The sequence below is a fragment of the Geotrypetes seraphini genome, chromosome 1, assembly GCF_902459505.1.
Source record: "Geotrypetes seraphini chromosome 1, aGeoSer1.1, whole genome shotgun sequence".
In the NCBI taxonomy this organism is placed as follows: Eukaryota; Metazoa; Chordata; class Amphibia; order Gymnophiona; family Dermophiidae; genus Geotrypetes; species Geotrypetes seraphini.
The window spans coordinates 247,510,990-247,535,875 of record NC_047084.1 but is presented as its reverse complement, the minus strand read 5'-3'; the positions used below and the strand labels follow the sequence as shown (position 1 = coordinate 247,535,875).

Here is a 24,886-nt window from a genome sequence, read left to right as displayed (position 1 = left end):
TTCAATTAACTCTCCACCCCACTTAAACTGATTGCTCCAAAATTTTACTTTGTAGGATTATAGATCAGACTGACCATAAACTGCAGTCAAGTGTTTATGGATCTCCTTTGGCTTTTTCCCTTCTTTGTGAGAATTTTTATCACTGAACAGTGCTCCAAATCTAGCAATATCTTACTTGATTCGCATGAGGACTCTCCTGACATCCTGTTCTTGGAATGTTAGACTCACACCGAGCTGCAACTGTGCATGGTAAATTTTTTACTCAATAAGGTGTATGTGTGTGGGGGGAGGGGGGCTCTGAGAGTTTTTCCTATACATTGGTTTGGCTAAGATGTTTTTGAAGCCCTTGCACTGACAGGGATTTTGATATTCACTTCCACTTTGTCCTCTTTTCCGTGGAGTGTGTTATTAAGTAGAAGGGTGTTATATTTTGTATTACATTGTCCTTCCACACTTGTGTTTGTTGATCTAGTATGAGTAACCCTAAGACATGTCACAACTTATTTCAATACGCTTGCTACTTTCGTTCATACTCAAGCAGATAATTTATCGAACATCCCTCAAATCAGTCCTTTTGCAGTTTTTACCCTGGGCTCTTTTACACACAAAATTGTGTGAGCAAGGGGAGGAGAACTGGTCCCATGGTCAGAATAATTGACTTGGCTGTGCGCTCTAAATTAATCATTTCCAGGGGTTATCAGGGTTTGGTTGTTTAAGCCTCCTTTATCTTCAGTTTGCAGAGTGAAATGAGCACAGCGTTATTATTGTGATATCTTTTGTAAACTAATAGCACAAATAGTCAAACAGGATAAAAATCAGAACAGTCTTTTTCTTGCTTTTTGTCATCGAGTTTTGGCTCTGGGCGCAACATTTCAGTTGTGCTATCCTTGTAAATGCTTACCCCTCCTTTTACTAAGCCGTGGTAGAGGTTCCTACCGCAGCCCGGAGCGTTAAATGCTCTGATGCTTATTATGAGCATTGGAGCAGCATCTGAGCATTTAGTGCCCTGGGTCACAGTAGAAACTTCTACCATGGCTTAATAAAAGGGGGTCTTAATTAAGCTACGGGAAGTTAGATATTGTTTTTTTGGGGGTGGGGAGGAGGGGGGTTGAGCCATCTCAGTTGCAGTTGTTCTTGGATGGTAAAGGAACAGTGTCATAAGTGAATTTTCAATGTCATTATATTTAGGGTCTTAGACAGTAAGACCCACGTTTTTCTTTATTATTGTTTCTCTTCTTCTAGCTCCTTCTAGATTTTCTTATTCTTGGTCTCCCAATTGTGGGCTAATATAAGTGCAACTAGTTTTTTGAGGAAATATTTGGAATATTTTTCCTTTATTATTTCTTTTATGTAGAGTGTTGTACTTTTCATATGAAAGATTTTCCATTGTAAATTCTTTAATTTTAAATGCATTAAATTAAAAAAAAAAATGAAAAAAAAATTAGAACAGTGATAGGCCAACCCAATATGAAATCTCCTTCAGTGTCCAGGCTGGGCTCCTGCTGCTAAGAACCAACCCAGGGTCAGACTCACTGAACCCCAGATGGGATGTGATCTCATTTCTAAACTCAGACCATTTCTATTAGGGAGGTTATCCATCTGTGCTGAATTATTTTCATTATTGTTACCTTTTATGTTTTCAATCCTACATATTTGTTTGTTTTAGCTATTGCATGTTGTACTCCGTTTAGTATTATAGGCGATTATAAATCTAATCTAATCATTTTATATACCGAATCTACTCCCTAAGGCGCTCTACTCGGTTTACAGTTCGTTAAAAAACGAAACATAACAAGTAAAAACTGTGGGATAAAAACAGAAATTGGTTAGATTAGAAGGATGGAAAAAGTATAAAAAAAAGTATGATGAATTGCTTAAAATTACTATACCACAGCTAAAATCAAATTAACTATTGTGAAAACAACCAGGTTTTTAAACTTTTTCGAAATTGAAATAATTGATCTACCAATCTTAGAGAATCTGGAAGTCCATTCCCAAATTCTCACCAAATCAGCCAGTCGATCAAATAGATCCCTGTCCTAGCCCTGTCAGTGTCCAGTTTTAATCCATCACAAGCAACCTGCGCCTTACATAACTGCAAGAGGTTTCACCCTCATTTGTCTTTATTTCCTTGCCTTCGGGGGTCAAATAATTTATCTTCCGCCTTTTACAACCTCGTGTTTAGCCAGTCCCCCGGCTAAACGAACGAGACGGAAACCACTTCTGAATAGCCAGGCCAATAAGATATTCAGGGCAGACCCCCGAATCTAAATCTGACCAGAGTTTCGAGCGGTGGTAGGAGGAGCCGGGATGATACATGAGAAAGCCACTGCACAGCCGAGGCTCAGAACTTTCCCCGCTCGCACCGCCGAAGGGCTCAGAATGTGCCCCGCGAAAGCTGCGCCCTTCACCCCGCACCACAGGCTCCTCTACGGGGGAGGCGTCGTCCTGGCGCTGGTGGTACTGGTTGTCGCGGTGGCGGCTTCCGTGGCTGCAGTTCGGGTGAAGAAACGTCCGCCGGGCTCCAATCTACCGGCGGAGGAGGACTGGGAAGGCAGAGGGACCACCGGGAACCTGCAGGAAATCATCGTGGGGAGATGTTATGACTACGTAAGAGCGGCGAGGCCGTGGATTGGGTAAGTGCCGAGGGTGATTCCCCCCTCCCCCCATTCTGCATGCGGCCGACCAAAGCTGGCAGCCATAAACGGTGCTGAAATGAAACGAGCTGTCGAATAGAGGAAACCGAGATTGAAATCGTGGCTTTGTAGCACATGTTGGGTCTAGAGATGTTGCATACAATTCTATTGTGTTGACACTGGCATGAACTCTGATTTTAAATAGCTTGTGCTGCATGTACGTCACAGAAAATTTAACTTAAAGCATTGTTGCCGGTACTCCTTTCTCAAAGATGATGTGCCTCTGTCTCTTTTGATGGGCGGGGAGGAAATCTTTCTAAGCGCACAGAATAGCTCTAGAATACTAACTGAATCATACTGTCTGAGGTCATTTTATGCTCTATGCTGCAGAGCAGGAGAATATTGGTTTTATATGGTTTCTTCATTGATAAAGAGCTCTCTTGTTTTGTTCATTGTAAATACCTGTGTGGCTTGAATGGGCATGAGGCGGGTCTCTTTCATTCCAGAGGAAACTCTCTGGAATAGAGAATGACACCGAGACAAATTTGTCCCCGTCACCACAGGAACTCAATTTCTCCTGAATTTTGGCTGTCCCTGTCCCTGCCTCCTTCCTGTAAGCTCTGCCTTAACTGCACAAGCCTCAGACACTTATGATTTTAAAGTGTTTGAGGCTTATGCAGATGAGGCAGAGCTTGCAGGTAGGGGGCATGGATAGGAAAAAAAAACTCACTGGGACGGGATGGGAAAATGAGTTCCCGCAGGGACGGGGAAAAAATTTGTCCCCGTGTCATTCTCTACTCTGGAATGACGGGGGCATGGGATAAAGGTGAAAGGGGATAGATTCAGAAGTAACCGCAGAAAATACTTTTTCACGGAAAGGGTGGTGAATGCTTGGAATGGCCTCTCGGTGAAGGTGGTGGAGGCAAAAAGTGTATCTGAATTCAAGAAAGCATGGAACAAGTATGTTGGATCTCTAAGGGTTCATTTTATCAAGGTGCACTACGGGGGTTAGCGCGTCGGACATTTCATCACGCGCTAACCCCTGCGGCACACCAAAAACTAATGCCTCGTCAATGGAGGCATTAGCGACTAGCGCGGCAGGCGGTTGAACGCACGGTATTCCGCACGTTAACTGCCTACCGCACCTTGATAAAAGGAGCCCTAAGAGTGAGAGGAGGGAATACTAGTCATGGTTGGGCAGACTAGATAGGCCATATGGTCTTTATCTGCCTTCATTTTTCTATGTTTCTATAAGGTAGCTGTTGGCAGAGTAACCCTCTTTAGTTTAAGGGTGCCAACTGGTTCCATTTTTACAGGACAGGTTTGACATAATCCTGGGTTTACCAAGTGCATACTGGGACTTACAGTTTTGCTTTTCTTAGGAAATGCAATGGGGAAATCAGAACTACAAGTTCCTGCATGCAATGGGGATCAACCCTAACGGCCTCTTTTACAAAGCCATGGTAGCAGCTGCCACACGACAACAGTCCCGAAACCCTTTAAATCTCTATGGGCTTTGGGGCCGCTAGCGCGGCTTTGTAAAAGAGGCCATAAGAATCTAGATCTAGGAGGCAGCCTTAATTTACTCACACAGACAAACTAGAGGGAGTAGCATAAAATAAATAACATAACTGTCATATAGAATATGCTACCATATTAGTCTAAGGCTAATACATCTGATGTTTACCACTTGAACAAGATGGGGGAAAAAAGCCTCAAACTAAAGTGGCAGCCAACTATATACAAAAGCAAAAAAAGACTGTGGATGAAGATGTTCTAAATGATGGTTTCTCAAACTCCATAATAAAAGCATACAGTATATAGATACGATAGTCCACTGTTCTTCAACCGCCAGTCCGCGGAAAATTCCTGCCGGTCTGTGCTGGGCCGGCAAGATCAGATTGGAGCCATTGGCAGTGTCTGGGCAGCAACGGCGATGAGCAGCATCAGCGCCCCCTCCCCACCCCCCCACTCCCGCGATGCAATTCAAGATCGGCAACGGGCCTCCTTCTCCCCCCGGCATCAACAGCATTTCAGATCGGCAACGCGGTGCTCAGTCCAAAGCTTCCCTTTGACTCAGCTTCCTGTTTCCGCCCAGGCAGTTCGAGTCAGAGGGAAGCTTTGGACTGAGCACCGCATTGCCGATCTGAAGTGCTGTTGATGCTGGGGAGAGAAGGAGGCCCGTTGCCAATCTTGAGTGTCATTGCGGGTGGTGGGGGGGCGCTGATGCTGCTCATCGCCGTTGCTGCCCAGACGCTGCCAATGGCTCCAATCTGATCTTGCGTTGCCGATCTTGTTGCCAAAATCGGAAAGAAAGGTGAGAGGGAGAGAGATGGACCTGTGGTGGATGGAGAGATTGAGAGAAGGGGGCAGATGATGGAAGTGGGGAGAAGGGGGAGAGAGAAGAGGGCAGATGGTGGAAGTGGGGGAGAAGGGGCAGATGATGGAAGTGGGGGAAAAGAGAGAGAAGGGGCAGATGATAGAAGTGGGGGGAAGAGAGAGAAGGGGCAGATGATGGAAGTGGGAAGAAGGGAGAGCAAATGCTGAATGGAAGTGGAGAAAGACAACACATACTGGATGGAAGGAGAGATAAAGAAAAAGGACATATGCTGGATGGGGGAAGAAGATAGAGTTAGCGAGATAGTGGAGGGGTGAAGGAAAGGGATGGCATGCTGTAGGTAGACACAGTGAAAAGAGGGAAACAGGACTGCATAGTAAGAAAGAATTTAATTTAGACGGAGGCAGAAATAAAGAAGGAAGACCAGAGAAGAAAAGGAAAGAGAAGAGAGGAGAGAGAGATGCCAGAGAATGGGGAAGGAGACAGAGATATCAAATCTGAGCGGAGGAAATGAGAAGAGAGAGATGCTAAAAACCACAGGGGGGAGGGGAAAGAGAGATGAAAGGAGAAAGATGCCAGACCATGAGGGAAGATGATGGATGCCAGACCAAAGGGGGGGGGGGTCTAGAGGAGAGATGGCAGGGGGAGACAGACAGTTTCTGGAAGGGGCAGACAGTGGATGGAATGGGCAGACGCTGGAAGGAAAAGAGTGAAAAGAAGATAAAAGCAGAAACCAGAGACAACAAAAGGTAGAAAAAAATCATTTTATTTCTATTTTGTCCATTAGAATATATCAGATTTGAAATATATATCTTGCTAGAGACATAACTGGGGACTGCAAAGCCAAGCAGTGCATCTTTAGCTTCCAGCTGGCTTAGGGCTCTCTCTGACCAGGGGGCACTCCCCTGGCACTATTCCTGTCGTGTGTGACTGCAGTATTCTGTTAGCATGATATTTCTGTGTAGCATTCTGAAATAATTTGGCTTGTTCAGTTTTTCTTGATAGTAGAGGGGATATATGTGAAGGGGAGGGGGAGACAGGGTTTTGTTGGTCCTTGCTCTGTATATTTCTATTTATAAAATGACAATTGTACAGAATATTGTTTTCTTTTTATACTTTAATAAAATATGTTCAATATAAAATCATAACTGAGGATTGGGCGGATGGGATCAGATGGTTTGCGGGGACTTGAGCTCGCAGAGACGGGGGCCAGAAATGTGTTTTTTAAATTTCAGTCTTAGTAGTTTGCCGGTCCACAAAATAATTCTTTTATTTCTGCTGGTCCACGGGTGTAAAAAAGGTTGAAAACATTGCAATAGTCCACATATGTTGATCCTAACAGACCCATATGGAGTTTGACAAATCAATCATCATTTAGAACATCTTCATCCACAGTCTTTTTTTTTTTTCCTTTCATCTCTTGGATTGGTTTCACTGTGGAGGATTGGGTCTCCTGCTTTATTGTTTTTGCTGATCAGCCAATTATATACGCCAATATTCCAGATGTCTTCAGTAATACCATTGGCCCAAAAAAATCCTCCATCACTGTTATCGGCTGCTTGAACTTCGATGAATAATACCCATAGACTGTGCACTAAGAAAAATCACTTATCCTCAACAGGATATATTCTCATCTTCAAATACACGTTCAGAAGTTTTTTACCGTCGAGGTGCAGCAAGAACAGTCCCGCCAAAGATCTTTGTTTTGCCAGTTCCAGTAACAGTGAAGGAGTTCTTTTAGCCAATGATATTGCTGAAGTCAGCTAGTATACAGTATAGTTGGCTGCCACTTTAGTTTGAGGCTTTTTTTCCCCATCCATTTCAAGTGGTGAACATCAGATGTATTGCCTTTAGACACTAAAATGCTAGCATACTTTATATGAGAGCCTTATGTTACTGCCGTTAAAACATTCTTATCCCTTTATTTCATGTTAGTTCTGTGGTATGGTAGGTAGCCATTAGTTTTGCCTTAGGAAATGTTCACAAAAAGGGTAGTGGAACTGTTGGACATCCTTCCTGTATGGTTGATGGTACTTCAAAGAGCAATAATACAGCCAAAGGGATAAACATTTATGTCTGTGTATGTCAATACTCCACCTAAACACTATTCTGAAAATACACCCTTCTTTTGCATAGCATGTATATATGCAAGGGGGGTGTACACACGGGTGAGACTAATAGTGTGGGTCCACCCAGACATGAACTCCCGGCTACACATTTCCTGTTTGACCCTTTGTTGGCTGAGCCTTGGAGAAGGTTGGCGGCATGCTTCCAGCCACAATTGCTGTTACAGAGGGAAGCAGTGCAGTATTATTCATTAGAGATTCCATGTACCATTCAGATGCTTGCTACCCTGAGGCTCAGGGTATCAGAGGTTCAAGTGCAGGTTCTTTGTGCTTGGTATCCAGTGCCTGCTTTCTTGGACACTGAGGCATGTTGTAGATGATGTATTTCCTTCAGCCCTGCGATATAGCTATGGTAAGGGAGGAGAGGGGAACTCAGGTCATCTTGCTATAACAGATACACACATAAATTTGTCTCTTCTTCTCAGTAGCACAAGAGCTGGGGCATAGCTGGACATCCAATTTTAGGCGGGCCTGAGAACCCAGCCCCCTGTCTGGCATCTCTTTCTCCCCTCCCTCATGGTGATTGGGGGATCTCTTAATTCCACTCCCCCAACCCCCAGTATCTTTTAAGTCCTTTAGCTCTTCATTGGCTGTGAGCAGTAACATGCGCCAGCCCTGAGCCTCCCTTTGACCTGGACTTGGTTCTACCTATGCAGATAAAGGAAATTGCATCGGAGGGAAGGCTTGGGGCTGGCACAAGTTCAAGTTCAAGTTTATTTGATAAATCGCCTATATAAAACATTCTAAGCGATGTACAATTTAAAAACAGCATATGGGGGAACCAACAGTCTTAGGACACTTTTAAAAACAACAGTTTAAAACAACACAAGTAAAACAAAGAACTCTAGAAATTTAAAGATTTCTATATACATGTGGTTGAGTGACAAACAAGAAGTAAAGGGAAGAGGGGAATAAAGTTACAAATATCTCAGAGTAGAAAAAAAAAACATATAAGGGAAAAAACACAAGGGAGGGGGGAAGGAAAAAAAGAAGAGGGGGAAAATGGAAAAAAGCCGATATGGGTCACTGCTCACTGCTGACCAAGAACTAAGGGCTCCTTTTACGAAGGTGTGCTAGCGTTTTTAGCGCACGCACCGGATTAGCGCACGGTAGCCGAAAAACTACCGCTTGCTCAAGAGGAGGTGGTAGCGGCTAGCGCGCATGGCATTTTAGCACGCACTATTCCGCGCATTAAGGCCCTAACGCACCTTCGTAAAAGGAGCCCCAAAGGACTTAAAAGATACCAGTAGGGTTGAGAGAAAGGGAGATAAGAGGTCTCTTCTAGAAAGTGTACCTTCTTTTAGGCAATTATTTCTTGATGTACACAGAAATTCATCTTTCTCAGTTATGGCACCTATTCTTTGGAACTCTCCCCATCTACCTTCGTGAAGAAAAATCATTCATTATATTTAAAGGCAATTAAAAATCATTCATTACACAGGTCTGCAAAAAAACTTTTTTTTAAAGTTGTTTTGGTTATTCCACATAATCTTGATGTTTTTTGGTGCGCTGAATCTGAAAATGACCTCTATTTTGTCATAGGACATCATGTTTCCTGACAATTTAGGTAACTAAATTGCAGTACCTCAAAATAAATGGAAATAGACTTCTAAAATTAAAGTTTTATTACAATTTTTTTCATGAAAATCCTTTTTTGAACTGAAATGAGCTCACCTACACACACTAAACTTGATTCTTCTTCGCTGTGAGGCTCCTCTTGGTGCATTTACACTTGTAAGTAGCATCTGGAATGTCTCTCTGAAGAATCCAACAGTAGTCTGCCATCATTGTAATGCTCCATTTTCCCTGGTATCTCCTTTCCATCTCTTTAATGTCTTGATGGAATCGTTCACCTTGTTCCTCACTCACAGCTTCCAAATTTTCAGGAAAGTAGTCAAGGTGGGACTGGAGGAAATGCACTTTCAAACTCATCAGGCAACCTAAAGCTTGAAATGCTTTCAGCATTCGTCCGACAGTCTTTTTGTAATGAGGACTACTGGGATACTCAGCAGCATGCTGTATGTGTAAGCCTCAGCCCTGAGTCTGTGCTTTTAATGGCAGAAGTTGTTTTGTGACTGCAGTAGCTCTTTGGTGCCCCAGACAACTACCTGTTTTTTTTCCTCATAACTGCAGGATTGATCTTGCCCACTGGCACTCTCATAGCTGGCTTAGGATACAAATAAGCAGATTTGATCCCTTCCAGCCCAGCTGCAAAATGCCCGAGATCATTGAACACCAAGCATCTCCTGAATGACTTAACTCCTTTCGAATCAACCTCAACCTTCTCGGTGCAAAAAAAACCCCCAAAACGCGCCTCTGCCACACAGCAGCCCAATGTCACCAGCGATTCGCACCTGCACACGGCTGCCTTGGGCGGAATGTCTTCTTAATGTTCCAGCGTGCGGCAGCAGTGGGGCTCGCAACGATGCGGTTGCGAGCAGAAGCGCTGCTTCCCCCGGATGCTCGGCGGCCCAGGGGCTGCGGGCTGCGCTCTAGGTCAGGCACGGAGGCTTCCCCGATCCGAGCATGCATCGGCGCCTGACTCAGCAGCAGCACGCCTGCAGGCTGATGGTGCCGCCGGATTCCACATGTGAGTAGCCCGCTGCGGTCGCGAGCCGTGGTCTGGCAGGGCACTGCGCGCGGACTCGCGCTGCAGCAGCTGGTGGCTTTCCCTTCAGCTCGGCTCCCCAGGGATGCTCCCTTTCCACCCCCCCCCCCCCGAAAGCATGCGTGCTGCTGCCTACGTTATTGTCAAGATAGTGTTTCGTTATTTGGCGACACGGTTAAAGCCGGCTCCCTCAAAGCCCTCCTCCTGGCAGCCGACGACGTAGTAAGCGCGCATGCGCACTCTTGCCGCCACATCCCGACAGATCAGGGATCAGGGAACACGCGGCGTGAGTGCGCATGCGCACTTAGCGTTTTATTATTATAGATTGATAAATTTGAAGACAATTTTGCATTTTGTGGCAAATCATGATGTCTAGGAGTTTTTTCAATATTTTATTTGTTTTCAGCACACCAAAATACATAGAAATTAGGTGAAAATAATCAAACAGCTTTTTAGTCGCAGACCTGTGTTATATTTTGAAGGTACCTTTTAGGATAAGGCCCTCCTTTAGTAGTGCAGAGACTTGAGCCAGAGACTGAAGAGATTTAAAAAGGCTTTTATTAAACAAGCATATATGCTGGACTTCTGGGCAGAACTGGCTGCATAAACAGAAGACCCTGAGGATCTCGGACACCAAAGTTATATAGGATCCTAACCAGTTCAAACCAGCTCTGACCAAAAGGTAGGAGCGAAGAGAAAAACAAAACCATAAATCCATCCTATAATCTATACATCAATGGCTAGCTAACATCTACATTCCTTTGCCTCCTGGCTGTACCAGGCACTAAGACAGATACATAGAACAGGCCTGCATGCATACGTGATTTCTCAGAGCAGTAAAATGGAGTCACAGGTTGCTGTTTTTAGTTTTACTACCCACTGATCTAAGATGGAGTTTTTCATATACACCGTGACCCAGCTATGTCAGCTAGCTAGGGATCCTTCATTCCCAACTTTTCTTCTGTAGGCTAGCTGACTAGCTGGGTTATGGGAGGTCAGGGCCATCTGTATCAGAGGTGGGGACTGGGTGATAGGAGGAAAGGGCCAGGACTAGAGCAGTGGTACTTTTGTCAATCGTAGTCCTAATAGTACGGTTAAGGGTTTTCAATAAACATGGTAACAGGCAAGGAAGAACACAAAATATGACAGAGAATACCAGGAAAATTATGGTGAGGGCTTTAAAGAGTCCCGGTTTGGAGGCCCAATCAGTCAGTGAGTTGAGTCCAAACATATCAGCAGAAAAACCCTTCCAAGTCTGGACAGGAACGTGAGCTAATCTGGTAATTTTATCTATGACCTCTTCAACCACAAATCCTTCATCATCCAGTTGTAGACAGCAGTTGGAGAGATTGAATTTGGCACATACCCCTCCTTCAGCGGCCAATAGATAGTCTAAGGCCAGTCGGTTCTGATAGATGGCGGTACGCATCATAGTGTTCGCTTTGGCCAGGGCTCCCAGGGCCCTAGCTGTTTCATTGGTGATAACTTCTAAAACCGCCTGCAGTCGTATGAGGTGGTTAAGCATGTAGATTGGAGTCCAGTACCCAAACATACCATCATCAGCCCATGTAGCAGGACCGTAGACAGCAATGATGCGCTCTGGGGGCCAAGTGTCTTCCCATTTACCAATCTCCAGGCTTCTTTCAGAACGGGCCCGTTGATCGAATACTGGGACAGCCAGATGTTCTCCTTCGGATAACGGGAGGAGGAAGAAGGCTGGTTTGATAGTGCCCAGAACACAAGTGCCAGTCCAATTTGAGGGTAGAGTGGGGTATGCCATTTTCCCACAGATCCAGTAGCATCCTTCTGGTGCAGCCCAAGGGGCAGAAGCAGGCAGGTTGAGGTAGACATTTAATGTGGTAGCATTGCCAGTAGTATTCCATTGTCTGGGTATTTTTAACTTAGGATCTCCGGTCCAATAAGTCCATCCGGGCTGAGAGGTACTGTTTTTAGTCCATAAGGATTGGCACTGCAGGTGTCCAACACGAGTGGTAAAGGATGGTCCGAGACGCTGTATGCAGTGTTTTGCCAGAATGGAGTTTTTCAGGGGCCAGCTGGGTGCCCCCGCAGACATAACAGTTTGTCAGATTTAAGGTGGCTCCTATGGCTTCAGCGAACTGTATGAAAAGGTTGCAGGTGGTGACAGAGGGCACAAAGTCTTGTTGGTCAAGTTTCATATGTTCATAAAAGTTGGGAAACACAATGCTGTGTTGTTCAGGGATCCGGTGTCTCTCAACGAGTTTGATGTGCAAGACAGTACCAGGGTCCGTGCCCTTACCATATATCTGTAGGCCCACAAGATAGCGAGCTTTCCGGAGGCTATCATCGAGGTTCCATTTAAATGGCTGTAGAATAGTGAAATTAAGTGGGTTACAGTTCTGGAGGCCACAGTCAGAGGTAGTCACCCATTTTGGATAATATGGCTCGGGTGGTAGGCAGTCGGGTCATACCCCAAGTAGCCCAGGATACACATCTCCAGTAGTTACAGTAGTAGTGTTCGGAAGACCCTTCACAGTGGGACGGCTTCTGTCCCGCCAGGCACATGTATTTATCGTTGTGCATATATTCCCTCCTCCATGCTAGGGCACCACAACATCCAAGGAAGGTGGGGTTCTGGTCCATGGCATAGCAAGCATCAAAGAGGACTGAGGCCGGGACATAGGGATTAGTGACCAGGGTTTGTTGAATCAGGGGGCCCTGATCCCAGACTGACCTGACCTCTATCCAAGTATCCCTATTAGTTGCTTTGGGGTAGAAACAGATCTGTGAATCTCCATTATTACATATAGAATATTCAACCTTGTTATATATACATACAGGGGTCACTAGTTGACCCTTACACTCATAATTAGTTTGAAATCTAATAACATTTTCCGTTTTGCCCCCATTGTCCACTAGTGCCACACAAGGGGCACACCCGGGCGTGGGAGGGGTAGGGGACATGGACAATGTTGGCAAGACGTAAATCACAAGCAGTAAATATACAACAGAGTTCATATTAAATATCTTGTCAGATCTCCGGATCAGACGTGCGTGATTACTCTTCCAGAGTGTGGGGCAGCCGCGTGATTTTCAGTTGAAGGTCAGTAGGCCCTTTTTCACAAATATACTCAGCAGCGGGCTTCACACGGCTGTAGTGAATCCAAGACTCGTGGCGGGGACAATTTGACAGCTGTGGGGGAAGCAAGTAAGACAGTGAAAGGCCCTGTCCAAAGGGTTTACAGCGGTTCTTTCTTCCATACTTTCAGCCACACTTGATCCCCAGGTTTGTAGAGGTGAACAGGGGTTGTAATTGGCAGCGGGGCTCTAGAAATGACCCAGTTCTGTAATTTCATAATGGTCTTTCCTAGTTGCTTTATCTCTGCGTCTGTGATAGCATTCCCTATCTGTTCAAGAGACTCGGGGTCTAGACTGACTATCGGCGGGGGTCGGCCATACATGAGCTCAAATGGGGACAACTGAATTGCGTTTTACCTGGGGTACAGCGGATGCGAAATAGAACAGAAGGGATCAGTTTGGGCCATGGCAGGCGGCTTTCTTCTGCCGCTTTGCCGAGGAGGGTTTTAATAGTTCTGTTGATGCGTTCAACTTGGCCAGAGCTCTGGGGGTGATAGGCCGCATGTAATTTCCAGGTGATTTGCAGAGCCTGAGAGACAGCTTGTGTGACTTGTGATATGTAGGCGGGGCCATTATCGCTGCCAATCACTAGGGGCAGGCCATAGCGAGGGATGATGTCATGGAGTAAAGCCTTTACTATTTCCCTACTTTTCTCTGTGCACACTGGGTAGGCCTCTGGCCACCCAGTGTGGGAATCAATGAAAACCAGGAGGTAACGGAACCCATGGGAGGGGGGCAAGTGGGTAAAATCTGTAGAGAGGACTTGCATGGGGTGTGAACCGATAGGCTGGTGACCAGGAACGGGGGATCTGACAGAAGAGGGGTTGTGTCGGAGGCAAATGACACAGCGGAGTAGGACATGGGAGATGAGTTGAGAGAGATTCGGGATATAGAAATTCTGTCGGAGAAGAGTGCGGAGGGCTGGGTTACCGGCATGAGAAAAATCGTGTGCACGTTGGACAACAGTGAGGGCCAGGAGTTGTGGAACATACAGGAGGGGGGTGGATGTGTCTGCAGAGAAATGCACAGTTATACAAAAACAAACGTCCATCATAGCACGAATCATAATTGTGTGCACACAGTGGCAAAGTAAAGTGCGATATAACACATGGCATAATAATCACATAATCATGAAAGGCATCTATTAATGGTTACTGGAACATCCGAAAGAGAAAACGTAAGAATGTGATCACTCTGGCTTGGTGCCCTGCCAATTACATTCATAAGGCAGACAGGGACGCAACTGCTAGGGTGTGCTTCAATCTTGAAAAATAAGCAAAACTTACTAGGTACAGTGTACAATGTTAAATATAGAGGTATTCTGAAGTATGGCAATGTCAATTCAAAGGGGAAAAAAAGAAACATGTTAAATGTTAAGTGCAAGGTCATTTCAAGGTTACTGAAAGCAGAACATTGTCCTCCTTCTCTGGGTAGAAAAAGACTCATTGTAACAGGTCCAGAACAGCTCTGTATGTATGACTGCGAAACAAAGAAGAGACATTTTAACGTGACACCACCCCTGAGGTCACTTAGCCATGTTCCCTGCAGGCAGACCTGGAACCCTTGTCTGCCACCTGGGTCCCGCTACACTCTGAGGAGTGGGCACTGCTGCAGACTAGATGTAGCTACTTTAGTCTGCACTGTCCTTACATAATAACTACCCCCTGCCTCTGGAGTTTGAGCTACCAAGTTTATTTGAAAGGTATTTCTATTTCCAATTGTATTTAAAATCAGATTGATAATAACACTTTATACAAACATGTATGGGAAGAAAGAATTCATAAAGAACACCAGGATAAAGACACAATACGGGAAAGCAAGGGAGACTATTAGCACAAAAGAAGTAATCTCAATCCATCCGTTATCAATAAAACTCATTCATAAATCCAAGAAAGAATCCAATTCAAATTCTACTGCATATTATTTAAAACCCTACACGGAGACAGCCCATCATACTTGAACAATCGCCTCATCCAAGCACCTAGTACCAGACACAGAAAAACGCACTCCCCATTCATACCCCCCCCCAATCAAGGAAGTCAAAAGAACAAAACTACACGACGGCCTCCTAGCCACTCGAGCCGCAAGACTGGACAACCAGATCTCCAACCTTCTGATGACCACCCCAGACTATAGGACGTTCAGAAAGGAAATAAAAACCATACTTTTCAAGAAATTCCTGAAGCAGCAATAACATCACGACCTCTTAGCAACTCTAAAACTGACATTAGACCTACCCATTACCGCACTAATAATAACAAAAGAACCTCCACTACGACCACCTTTTAATTCTTTTACAAACCACCTCACCCACAACAACACGTTAAATGTTTATAAGATCTACAACTTACCTCTCTAGCTAATCATTGTAACTCTACTTTTTTAATTAACCTTTTGTAATCCGCCTTGAACCGCAAGGTAATGGCGGAATAGAAATCCCTAATGTAATGTAATGTAATGTAATAAAGGGAAAAAAAAATAAAAAAAGTTGACCACATTACACCGCTATTGATTAAGTCCCACTGGCTACCTATTAGCCACCGAATTACTTTTAAGATATTATTCTTGGTTTTTAAAGTTCTAGCTTTCAATGAGCCTCAATTCATGTCTAGAATGATCATTCCTTATTATGCCCCTCGTTCTCTACGATCATCATCACAAGACTTATTAACTGTACCTTCTTTAAAAATTGTGGGTACAAGAAGAAATGACATGTTTTCTGTTACAGCGCCACAAACGTGGAATGCACTGCTACTGTACATCAGAAAAGAAAAAGATCTTATCTCTTTTATAAAACTCTTAAAAACTTTATTATTTAACTTTGTACTTGTGTCTTAAAATTGTTTGTCCTCTAAAATGTTGTTGTTTTTTTTTTTTTTAATTGTTCAGCGCTTAGAATGTTTGTATAGGCGATTCATCAAATAATAATAAAACTTGAAACTTGAACTTGAATTATCAAGCCCATGTTTAGCAAATATTTCAATTTTCAGAAAAATATGGATACTTAACCTCTATCATTGTTAGTCTTGTACTTTAAATCCCCCAACACTGGGATACAAAGGCAGGGATGTGCCCAACACAAACCCCACATGTCTGACAAACAGTTGCTTTTTTTTTTTTTTCTTTTTTATTACCAGCAGACACACTTTGACAACTGCGAGAACACGTAAACTATCTGGCTCAACTTTCTTTAAATTACTCACTGTCTGTAACAAATCCACTGCACGCAACATATATCTAAAATCACAGTCCTTATTCTCGTTCATCAGTGCGAACTCACATTCTTAATTCTGTCTTGATCCACATGCATTTTACCCTGTTAAGCAACTTACGCTATCCTGTCTGCAACTTTCGGCAAAACAATCATGCTGGCTTGCTTTACCAACCTCTCCCAGGTTTCCAACCTAAATGCTATTTCCATCTACCCGGGTAAATTTCTCAACATCACCAATTTCTCGTTCTCTGTGTCTTGTCAGGTGTCCCCAGAGCTTTTGTTTTATTAATTTGACAAGTATGACAAAAAGTTGATTAAATTCCAAATACTAAGCCTTTGACAACAATAAAAATAAGGGTGAAGAAAACAATAAAAAATTACAAAAAACCTCAACAAACCCAGAATTAAACATATAAGAAACAGGGGGGAAAAAAAGAACTTCAAGGAGGAAAGGAAAGAAGACATAGATGGAAGAAAAACAATAGGGCAAAGGGAAAATGTTTGGGTGGTTTTTTTTTGTTGCTTTCAATTTATCTAAATGGTGCTAAACCATACGATTAGGAGAGTTAATCCAGTCCAAGCATGACTGTGTCTAGCTAACTAAGTGTTTTGTTTTATTAGTAATCAAACTCAGTTAACATTGATTCTCCATAATTACCCAATTAAAAATTGCATTGTATTAGCCTGCCATAACTGGCAGGGTTGAGATGTTACATCTCATGATGAAAAGCAGGACTATGTACGCTATGTATTCCCCCCTCTTGTAAGAAGAAAAAGAGGGTCAGTCGTAAAATGTTTAAGCATGATCTGAAGGGGGTCGATGGTGCTCTGACCCATATTATACAATCTATATATGCACCCAACAAAAGTTCCAATTTCCAGAAACCAGAATCCTATATACCTCTCTGTGCTTCACAACGGATTAAGAAGTTACTAGACAAAAGAGGTAGAGACAGGATAGAGAAGGAATCAACTTCTCACTTACCAAGACAGGTCCGGTACCGGCACAACAAAACCAGGAGCCAGAAATCTCCACCGATTCGTTCCTTCTCGAGGTGCAATCCGTTGTCTTCGACGAGAAAACCGTTCCTGGTCAACCACCAGGTTAATGCCGGCTATTACGGGTCTCGTAGGAGGCAAGGTTTGAAATCCTCCGAGGGAGACGATCGTGCCAAACAGGCTCAAGTCTGTAGATCAAGTCCCTGTTCGGGCGCCAAATGAAGGTACCTTTTAGGATAAGGCCCTCCTTTAGTAGTGCAGAGACTTGAGCCAGAGACTGAAGAGATTTAAAAAGGCTTTTATTAAACAAGCATATATGCTGGACTTCTGGGCAGAACTGGCTGCATAAACAGAAGACCCTGAGGATCTCGGACACCAAAGTTATATAGGATCCTAACCAGTTCAAACCAGCTCTGACCAAAAGGTAGGAGCGAAGAGAAAAACAAAACCATAAATCCATCCTATAATCTATACATCAATGGCTAGCTAACAATCTACATTCCTTTGCCTCCTGGCTGTACCAGGCACTAAGACAGATACATAGAACAGGCCTGCATGCATACGTGATTTCTCAGAGCAGTAAAATGGAGTCACAGGTTGCTGTTTTTAGTTTTACTACCCACTGATCTAAGATGGAGTTTTTCATATACACCGTGACCCAGCTATGTCAGCTAGCTAGGGATCCTTCAATTTAAAGGCATTTTACATCTCTCAAACATTCTGCTCATAAGTTGTTTTTTTGTTTACATTATGGGGACCCTATTTTATTTTTTTCCCTTTCCTTATTTTCCTTGCAATTCTTATTGTAATTTAGCATATTAGGTTTTCCCTTTAACCCTTTCAGGACCATAAGGATCGTAGGCCAATTTTTGTTGTTTTGACGACATTTTTAAGGTAAAAAGGGCTTGCAGATGCCAAAAAATTGATTTTTGTTTGTGAAATATCATTATTTTTATTTAAAAAATCAAACTTCTGGCTTATGGACAGTGTGGCAAGTGAATCTTCTCGTCAATCTGGCAACGACGCTAATGAATGAATGTCGGAACCAGTTTGTTTACATAAAGGCAGTATCATATGGAATCCGTACATATCAAATTTAGAACTGTAGACTATCCCAATCAAAATTGATAGGATTTTAAAGTTATGGGACAAATATGTCCCTTGGTCCTGAAAGGGTTAAATGTACTAGTTTGTCTTGTATTGTTTTATTCCCTTATTTTATACTTATTGTAAACCATTTGTTACTTCCAGCTTCTCCTACAGTAGCTTCTCCCTTTTTCTAGAATAGGCCAGAATATCTAGCTGGTCATATATTGGTCAACTTGCCTACCTGAGGTCAGACAAGAGCTACAATCCTATTGTTTAAGCATTTACAATTGGGAATCTAAGCAGAAAGCTCTGTTGCTGCTTGATTACCATTACATTATATACTTTCCCATGTCTAGCTTGATATTATTTTATTTAGCCTCGTAATTTGCATGAGCCTTCTACCTCTGGCATAAGCTGTAGTGGATAGGCTGGCTGCTTCTTTGGGTCTGAGAAAATGTTTACTGTCCAAGGGAAAATAAAAAAAACAGACACAAGGATCACTCTAGTGGGATTACTGATGGAGTATTGTGGGATCACCACAATATGGCATCTATATTCACAGAGAGGACCCTTCTACGGTCCCTGCTGCTAATCTTAGCAACTATGAACAGGAAGAGGAGAGCAAGGCAAATTTCACTGGGATTCTGAATGGTTGGTGCTGTGGGATATTACATTAGCAAAGAGCTCCTTCCCCAGCACGGCTTCTATGATTCTGGCTAATAGTAACTACTGAGCTGAAAATTAGCACAACACCTATCTTGTTCCCACTGCACTAAACACAGCAGAAACTGCTAATCTCAGTTGTGACAGGTAAACAGTCTGGACAGATAAATCGCTAAAAAAAAACCTCTCCTATTTCCCTATAATTACATGATACAGTTGCAGATTCAAAAGCAATATTGCTTTATTACAAAATACAGGATAAAAAAAAAAATTCTACGTTCTTAATACAAATAAATAAATTGGATCTTTTTTTTTTTTCAGTTTCTCTTTCGTGAGGCAATACATTTCTTTTAGTTGTAGCACAGGAAGTGGTTTGCTGGTATTCTTGGTGTCTTGGCAACAAACTGAAGAAGAAACCAGGTTTAAAGCTACAGGGAATAATAAGCAAGCAGGTGGAAATTAGCTGGAAAATAATAAGCACAAATCCTGACAATCAGGTAATAATGTTTTGAATCTGCAAGCGCTCATAGTAGAAGCAAACCTGAAATATCCATTGCTGTTAAGAGGGTGTGATTGATTGTGGCATAATCATGCCAGTATTAATAACTCTGTACACTTCTCCCTCCGTATTCGCAGTTTCAGCAATCACGGTTTCAGTTATTTGTGGTTTTAAGCTTTCTGGCTCCTCCCCCCAAATTACGTCAGCTTGCAAAAAGAAATCGCTGGATCCAGGCGTTTACAGAGAAAAATCGCTGATTCCCAGCACTTTCTTCACCGTGTTTGGCCTCTCCTTCAGGAACAGGCCAGGTCTCCTACCATGTTATTCGTGGTTTTTACCATATTCATGATGGTTTTTAATAGAAAACAGCGAATAATATATGAAAAAGTTATTTGCGGGTCTGTTAATCCCCTATCATAGCGAATACAGAGGGAGAAGTGTATTGTAACACCACTACAGAAGCCTCTGTAACTCTGTATAGAGCCCATGTGTTGTTAACACCTCGCAGAAACTATTTGTAACTCTCTATTGTAACATTTCTACAGAAGCTCATGTATTGTAACACCTTTACAGAAGCTGGTGCAAACCACTCTGAAGCAGTAGAGAAGCTCACAATAAACAATAAGTTCCATGAATGCGAAAAAAAGCCATGCTTAGCTTTAAACTGTTGAACAAGGGGGGAAAAGAAGGCAGAAAAAGGAGAGTAGTAAGTGTGGAAATTATGTACTATTAGATCATAGTTTGATACTGCCTCTTTTAGATTATTATTTTTTTTTATTCCGTAGCAATTTTTATTTTTTTTTATTTTTTAATATTCTTTATTCATTTTTAAAATTTACAATTAAGTGCGATATAAGATGAAAACCATTTTATACTTTAGTATCACTTAATATTCCAGATCAAATATCCCTCCCTCCCACATCCCCAACATTGTTTTTAAACATAAGAAAACATAAAGTACCCCCTTCCCCGACTTGGACATGTATGTTCAAAAAGAAAATAAAACCTAATATTCATTCTTTACAATATTTTGTTAATGGCTCCCAAACATCCTGAAATTTCTTAAAATTCCCCTGTTGTATGGCTTTTACCCGTTCCATTTTAAAGATGTGACATAAAGAATTCCACCAAAAACTGTAATTCAGCCGGTCCCAATTTTTCCAGTTTTTCATAATATGCTGTATGGTAACCCCTGTCATAATGAGCAAAAGTTTATTATTATTAAAAGACTAGTCTTTAAACCCGTTACATTAACGGGTGCTAGAATAGATCTGTCTGTGTTTCTTTATCTCTCTCTCCTTGGCTGCTGTCTGTATCCTTCTGTCTCCCCCTCCTCCCGAGCAAAGCTATCTGCCCCCAGGACACACCTCCCCCCAAAGCAGCCCCCTTTCCCTCTCCCTAACTGTCTCTCCATGGTCCTCTTCTGTCGTCCCCCCCCAGAGCAAAGCTGTCTGTCCCCAGCACACCTCCCCCCAAAGCAGCCCCCTTTCCCTCTTCCTATCTCTCCATGGCCCCTTCTGTCTTCCCCCCCCCAGTGCAAAGAGGGAGCCCAAGCCCTCTTACCCCGCCAACTCCCCGACTCCCGGACAGCATCGGGGCAAGAGGGAGCCCAAGCCCTCTTGCCCCCCCCCCGACTCCCCGACAGCATCGGGGCAAGAGTGAGCCCAAGGTCGTGGGATTGGCGGGAGGTTGCGGGTCGGCGGAGGGGCCAATCGGGGGTTCAGGGGGCGGTCATTGGGGTGGGTTGTGTCGAGGGCAGAAGGGCCTGGGATCCCTCCTGCCCGTATTGTAGTGGGGGGTTGGGGGTAGGGGGTCCGCCTGGGCAGGAGGGGTTGGGCTCCCTCCTGCCCGATATTGTAGGGGGTGGGGGGCGAGAGGCCAGGAGGGCTTGGGCTCCCTCCTGGCCCAAATGTAATGGGGGAGGGTGCCGACGATCGCCGTGGCAAGAGGGCTTGGGCTCCCTCTTGCCCCGAACATAGTCGGGCAGTCGGGGTGCCGCGGGGCAAAAGGGCTTGGGCTTCCTCTTGCCCCGATATTGTCGGGGGGGGGGGGGGGTGGTGATGTATCGCGGCAGGAGAGATTGGCCATCTCCCCTGCCGCGATGCAATCACTCCTCTACCCGAACAGCCACAACCCGCAGCAGGAGAGATTGGGCATCTCTCCTGCCGTGGGTTGCGGCAGTTCGGGTAGAGGGGTGATCACATCGCGGTAGGGGAGATGAGGCATCTCTCCTGCCTCGATGGTTGCGGTGGGTGGGTGGGTAGGTTGCCAGGCCGCTGAACTGATCGCGCCAGCCTCCATCAGCTCAGCGGCTCTTTTTTTGGCAATTAGACCTGTTTTGACTTCGTCTAAATCAAAAAGGTATAAGTGCCGACTAGGCAACCTGCCTAAGGTTTTGGTTATACCTGCTGCACGCCTAGGTGTAGGTTGGCTCACCTCCCGCCCACTGCCTGCCCTTTCCCCTCCTCTAAACATGCCTCTTTTCACTCTGTGCATTTAGTGGCAGGGGAAAGGCCTAATCTGGTTTTAGATATGTCTAAAACCAGCTTTGGTTATGGGTACTTGGACGATCAAGCTTTTTGATCGTCCAAGTATAGCCATTTAGGACACTTTTTAAACGCTTTTTTTTATTATGAACCCCTTAGGGTCCTGCGATATATAAATACATTTTTATGTTATGTTATGTTTAATCTTTAAAAATATTAAAGCTTAGCAATTAAACTGCAGGAGTTTCAAGTTTATTTAAGTCTTGATATACCGCTTTTATAGTCAAAATGGTTTCCAATTAATACAAAACGTTAAAAAGTTTAAAATATAAAAATATAACAAAGGGAACGAATACACAATTATAATACAGTCGTAACATGATACACATGGGCAAATAGGGAGGATACATTGCTTAAAATAAAAGAAAGGGGAGGATAAAAACAAAAGGTAAAAAGGAATCCTTAATGTAAGGCCTATTGTCTGAGTTTTTTTGAACAAAAAAAAAAATTATGTATAGATCTCAAAAGCATCTCTGAAAAGAAATGTTTTAAGATTAGATGTAAAATTATTGAGATTCTTTTCTTACCTCAGGGTAAGAGGTAAAGTATTCCACAATGTTGGAGCGGTTACAGAAAAGATTGTTTTACGTGTTGTATCATAAAACAATTGGTGGACTGAGGGGACCGCTAAAAGATATTGTTGGGAAGAGCGTAGTGTCCTGTGTGGGTCATACAGGATTAACATCGTATATATAAAGGATGGAATGTGATTAGATTGAACTTTAAAAGTAAGAAGTAGTATTTTGAAAGTAATCATATGTGAAATGGGTAGTCAGTGAGCTTTCCTGAGAAATGGTGTTTCATGATCGAATAGGGAAGAAGGAAGTGCTGTGGGCAGTCCATGGATTATCTTGTTTTATGCTTCCTGAAGAAGCCTCAGAGCTGAAACCACTGGCCAGGTTGGAGCTGTACAATCATGGAGCTAAATGATGTTGAAAGAAATATAACATTGTTTTTTTTTAAATGGGATTATTAATAAGATCTCAATTTTTTGTGGAGATCTATGGACAGGACTTACAGTATTCACACATACTTAATTGCCTGTCCCATGTATATATGTAAATGTGAGATCTGTGTTAAAGCAGATATTTCTAGGGATTTAATAGAAATACACCAATCAAGTCTCATTCTATTAACTGAAATATGGCTTAAAATGCAAGAGGACATTGCTAAAAGCTTAGAAGGTAAAAGTTGCCTTTTTGCAGATGATAACCAAGATTTGTAACAGAGTGTATAAATCTCTTGAATCACTCCTGATTCTTTTCCTGCCTCGTTCTTCTATGTGCTTGGGTATATTCTGTCCTGGCTTCATGATTAGTGACTATGAGGTTCATAATCAAAATGAAAATATTTATAAAAACCTGCCTAAATAGGCACTTGGTCGACCTAAAAGACAGGTCGTCCAAATCAGCACTTGGTCGACCTAAAAGACAGGTCGACCTAAAAGACAGGCCAGTAATCGAAATGGGTTTTAGATGTATCTAGAGGCATCTTAGGCCTTTTGACTGCTGCTGTGCACCCAGAGTGAAAAGGGGCGCTTTTCGAGGAGTGGTTAGGGTGAGAGGTAGGTGGGATGTGGGCCAACCAAACTTAGTTGTCCTGCAACGAGACTTCCTAGATGGAACTTATACGTTGTGACTTAGGCGATTTAAAAACAGGTATAAATGCCCAGAAGGTATCAAAAGTGACCAGATAACCACTGCAGACACAAAGTAAAGACCCCCACAAACTCTACCACTGATCACTGACCCCCTACTGTCATACAAATCTGAATAAAAAAGTACATACCTGCCTCCAGAACATCATCACTTGGCTGGCATAGGAAAGCCTAGTAGAGCTACACAGAGGTGTCTTATGTAGTTTGGGGGCAGGCTAGTGAACCATAGAGAGGAGGACCCAGGCCCATAAGCCACTCTAAACACTTCATTCATGGTGAAACATGTGCACCCCCAAAACCCTACTGTTTTGCCATAAAGGTGGCACCTGCAGCCATAAGGGCTATTGGGTTGGTAGATAGATGGGTATAGTAGATTTTGGGAGGGCTCTTCATGACCTGCAAAGGAGTTGTGGTGAGATGTTTATGTGGCACCCTTTTTGTGAAGTTCACAGCAGTGCCCTGTAAGGTGTCCCACTACTCTGTTGCCATGTCTGGGTATCCAGTCCATCACTTTGCTGGTCCCTCTCACATCTAAGAGGTCTTGTTCTAGGCGTTTTTGACTTGGACAATTTTTTGGATGAGAATGGGGTATAAAGATAGACGACTTAGAGGTCTGGACGATCAAACCACTGGACGTAGAAGTAGATGATTCTCAAAAATAAAGTATTTTGGACGTATTTTTTGAGAATGGACTTTGGATGTTTCCGACTTTGGGCGACTAGTGACTTAGATCTAAAATGGACTTTTTTTATTATGCTGCTCCACATGTTCTAAGATTTTTGAAGTAAAAGGAAAATTGGAGACTGGTCTATAATTAGAACAGAATTACCTAAATTTGATTTCTTAAGAAGAGGATGTTCAAACACATGCCTTCACAGGGAAAGGAAATTCTCATGATGATAGACTGTGATGGAGAATAGAATGAACTTTTTAGATAATAGATCCAAACTAGGGTGCTTGAGCCAGAGTGATGGGAAGGGATCTATAGCACAATTAGTGGCTCTAGAGGAAGCAAGAAGTTGAGAGAGAAGAAATGGAAAGAAAATTAAAGTCTGACCAAGAGTAAGTAAGGCTAATTGGAGGAGGTGAAGGAGAAGTCATTGAAATATCAGTGGTAGGTGTCATAAGTGTAGAGAGACAGCCAGGAGAAAAGCTAGCAAGGATAGAAAGGCATAGAAATTGTTGTCTATGATCTAATGTCATTGTAACTAAAATAATAATAATAATAAGCAAATGAATCAACATATACTGACTGGGGAATACTATCGTCTTTTTGAGAAGTCATGGAAGAGATAGTAGAAAAAAAGTGCTTTTGGATGACTGGGAGCAGAAGCAATTGTTTTCAAGAAACAGGATTTCTGAGCTTTAGTCATTTATGTGAGATAGTGTTTCTG

The 24,886-nt window shown here is 43.2% G+C and overlaps 1 protein-coding gene across 1 annotated transcript in view; it reads left to right on the top strand.

Moving 5' to 3' along the window:
• The first annotated feature begins 2,080 nt into the window (after window positions 1-2,080).
• The window catches only part of LOC117367099 (ADP-ribosyl cyclase/cyclic ADP-ribose hydrolase 1-like), a 60,700-nt gene continuing 37,894 nt past the window's right edge, over window positions 2,081-24,886 (top strand). Inside the window, 1 exon segment of the mRNA XM_033959363.1 lies at window positions 2,081-2,636. Within this exon segment, the coding sequence (XP_033815254.1) occupies window positions 2,311-2,636 (326 nt within the window). The 5' untranslated portion in view covers window positions 2,081-2,310.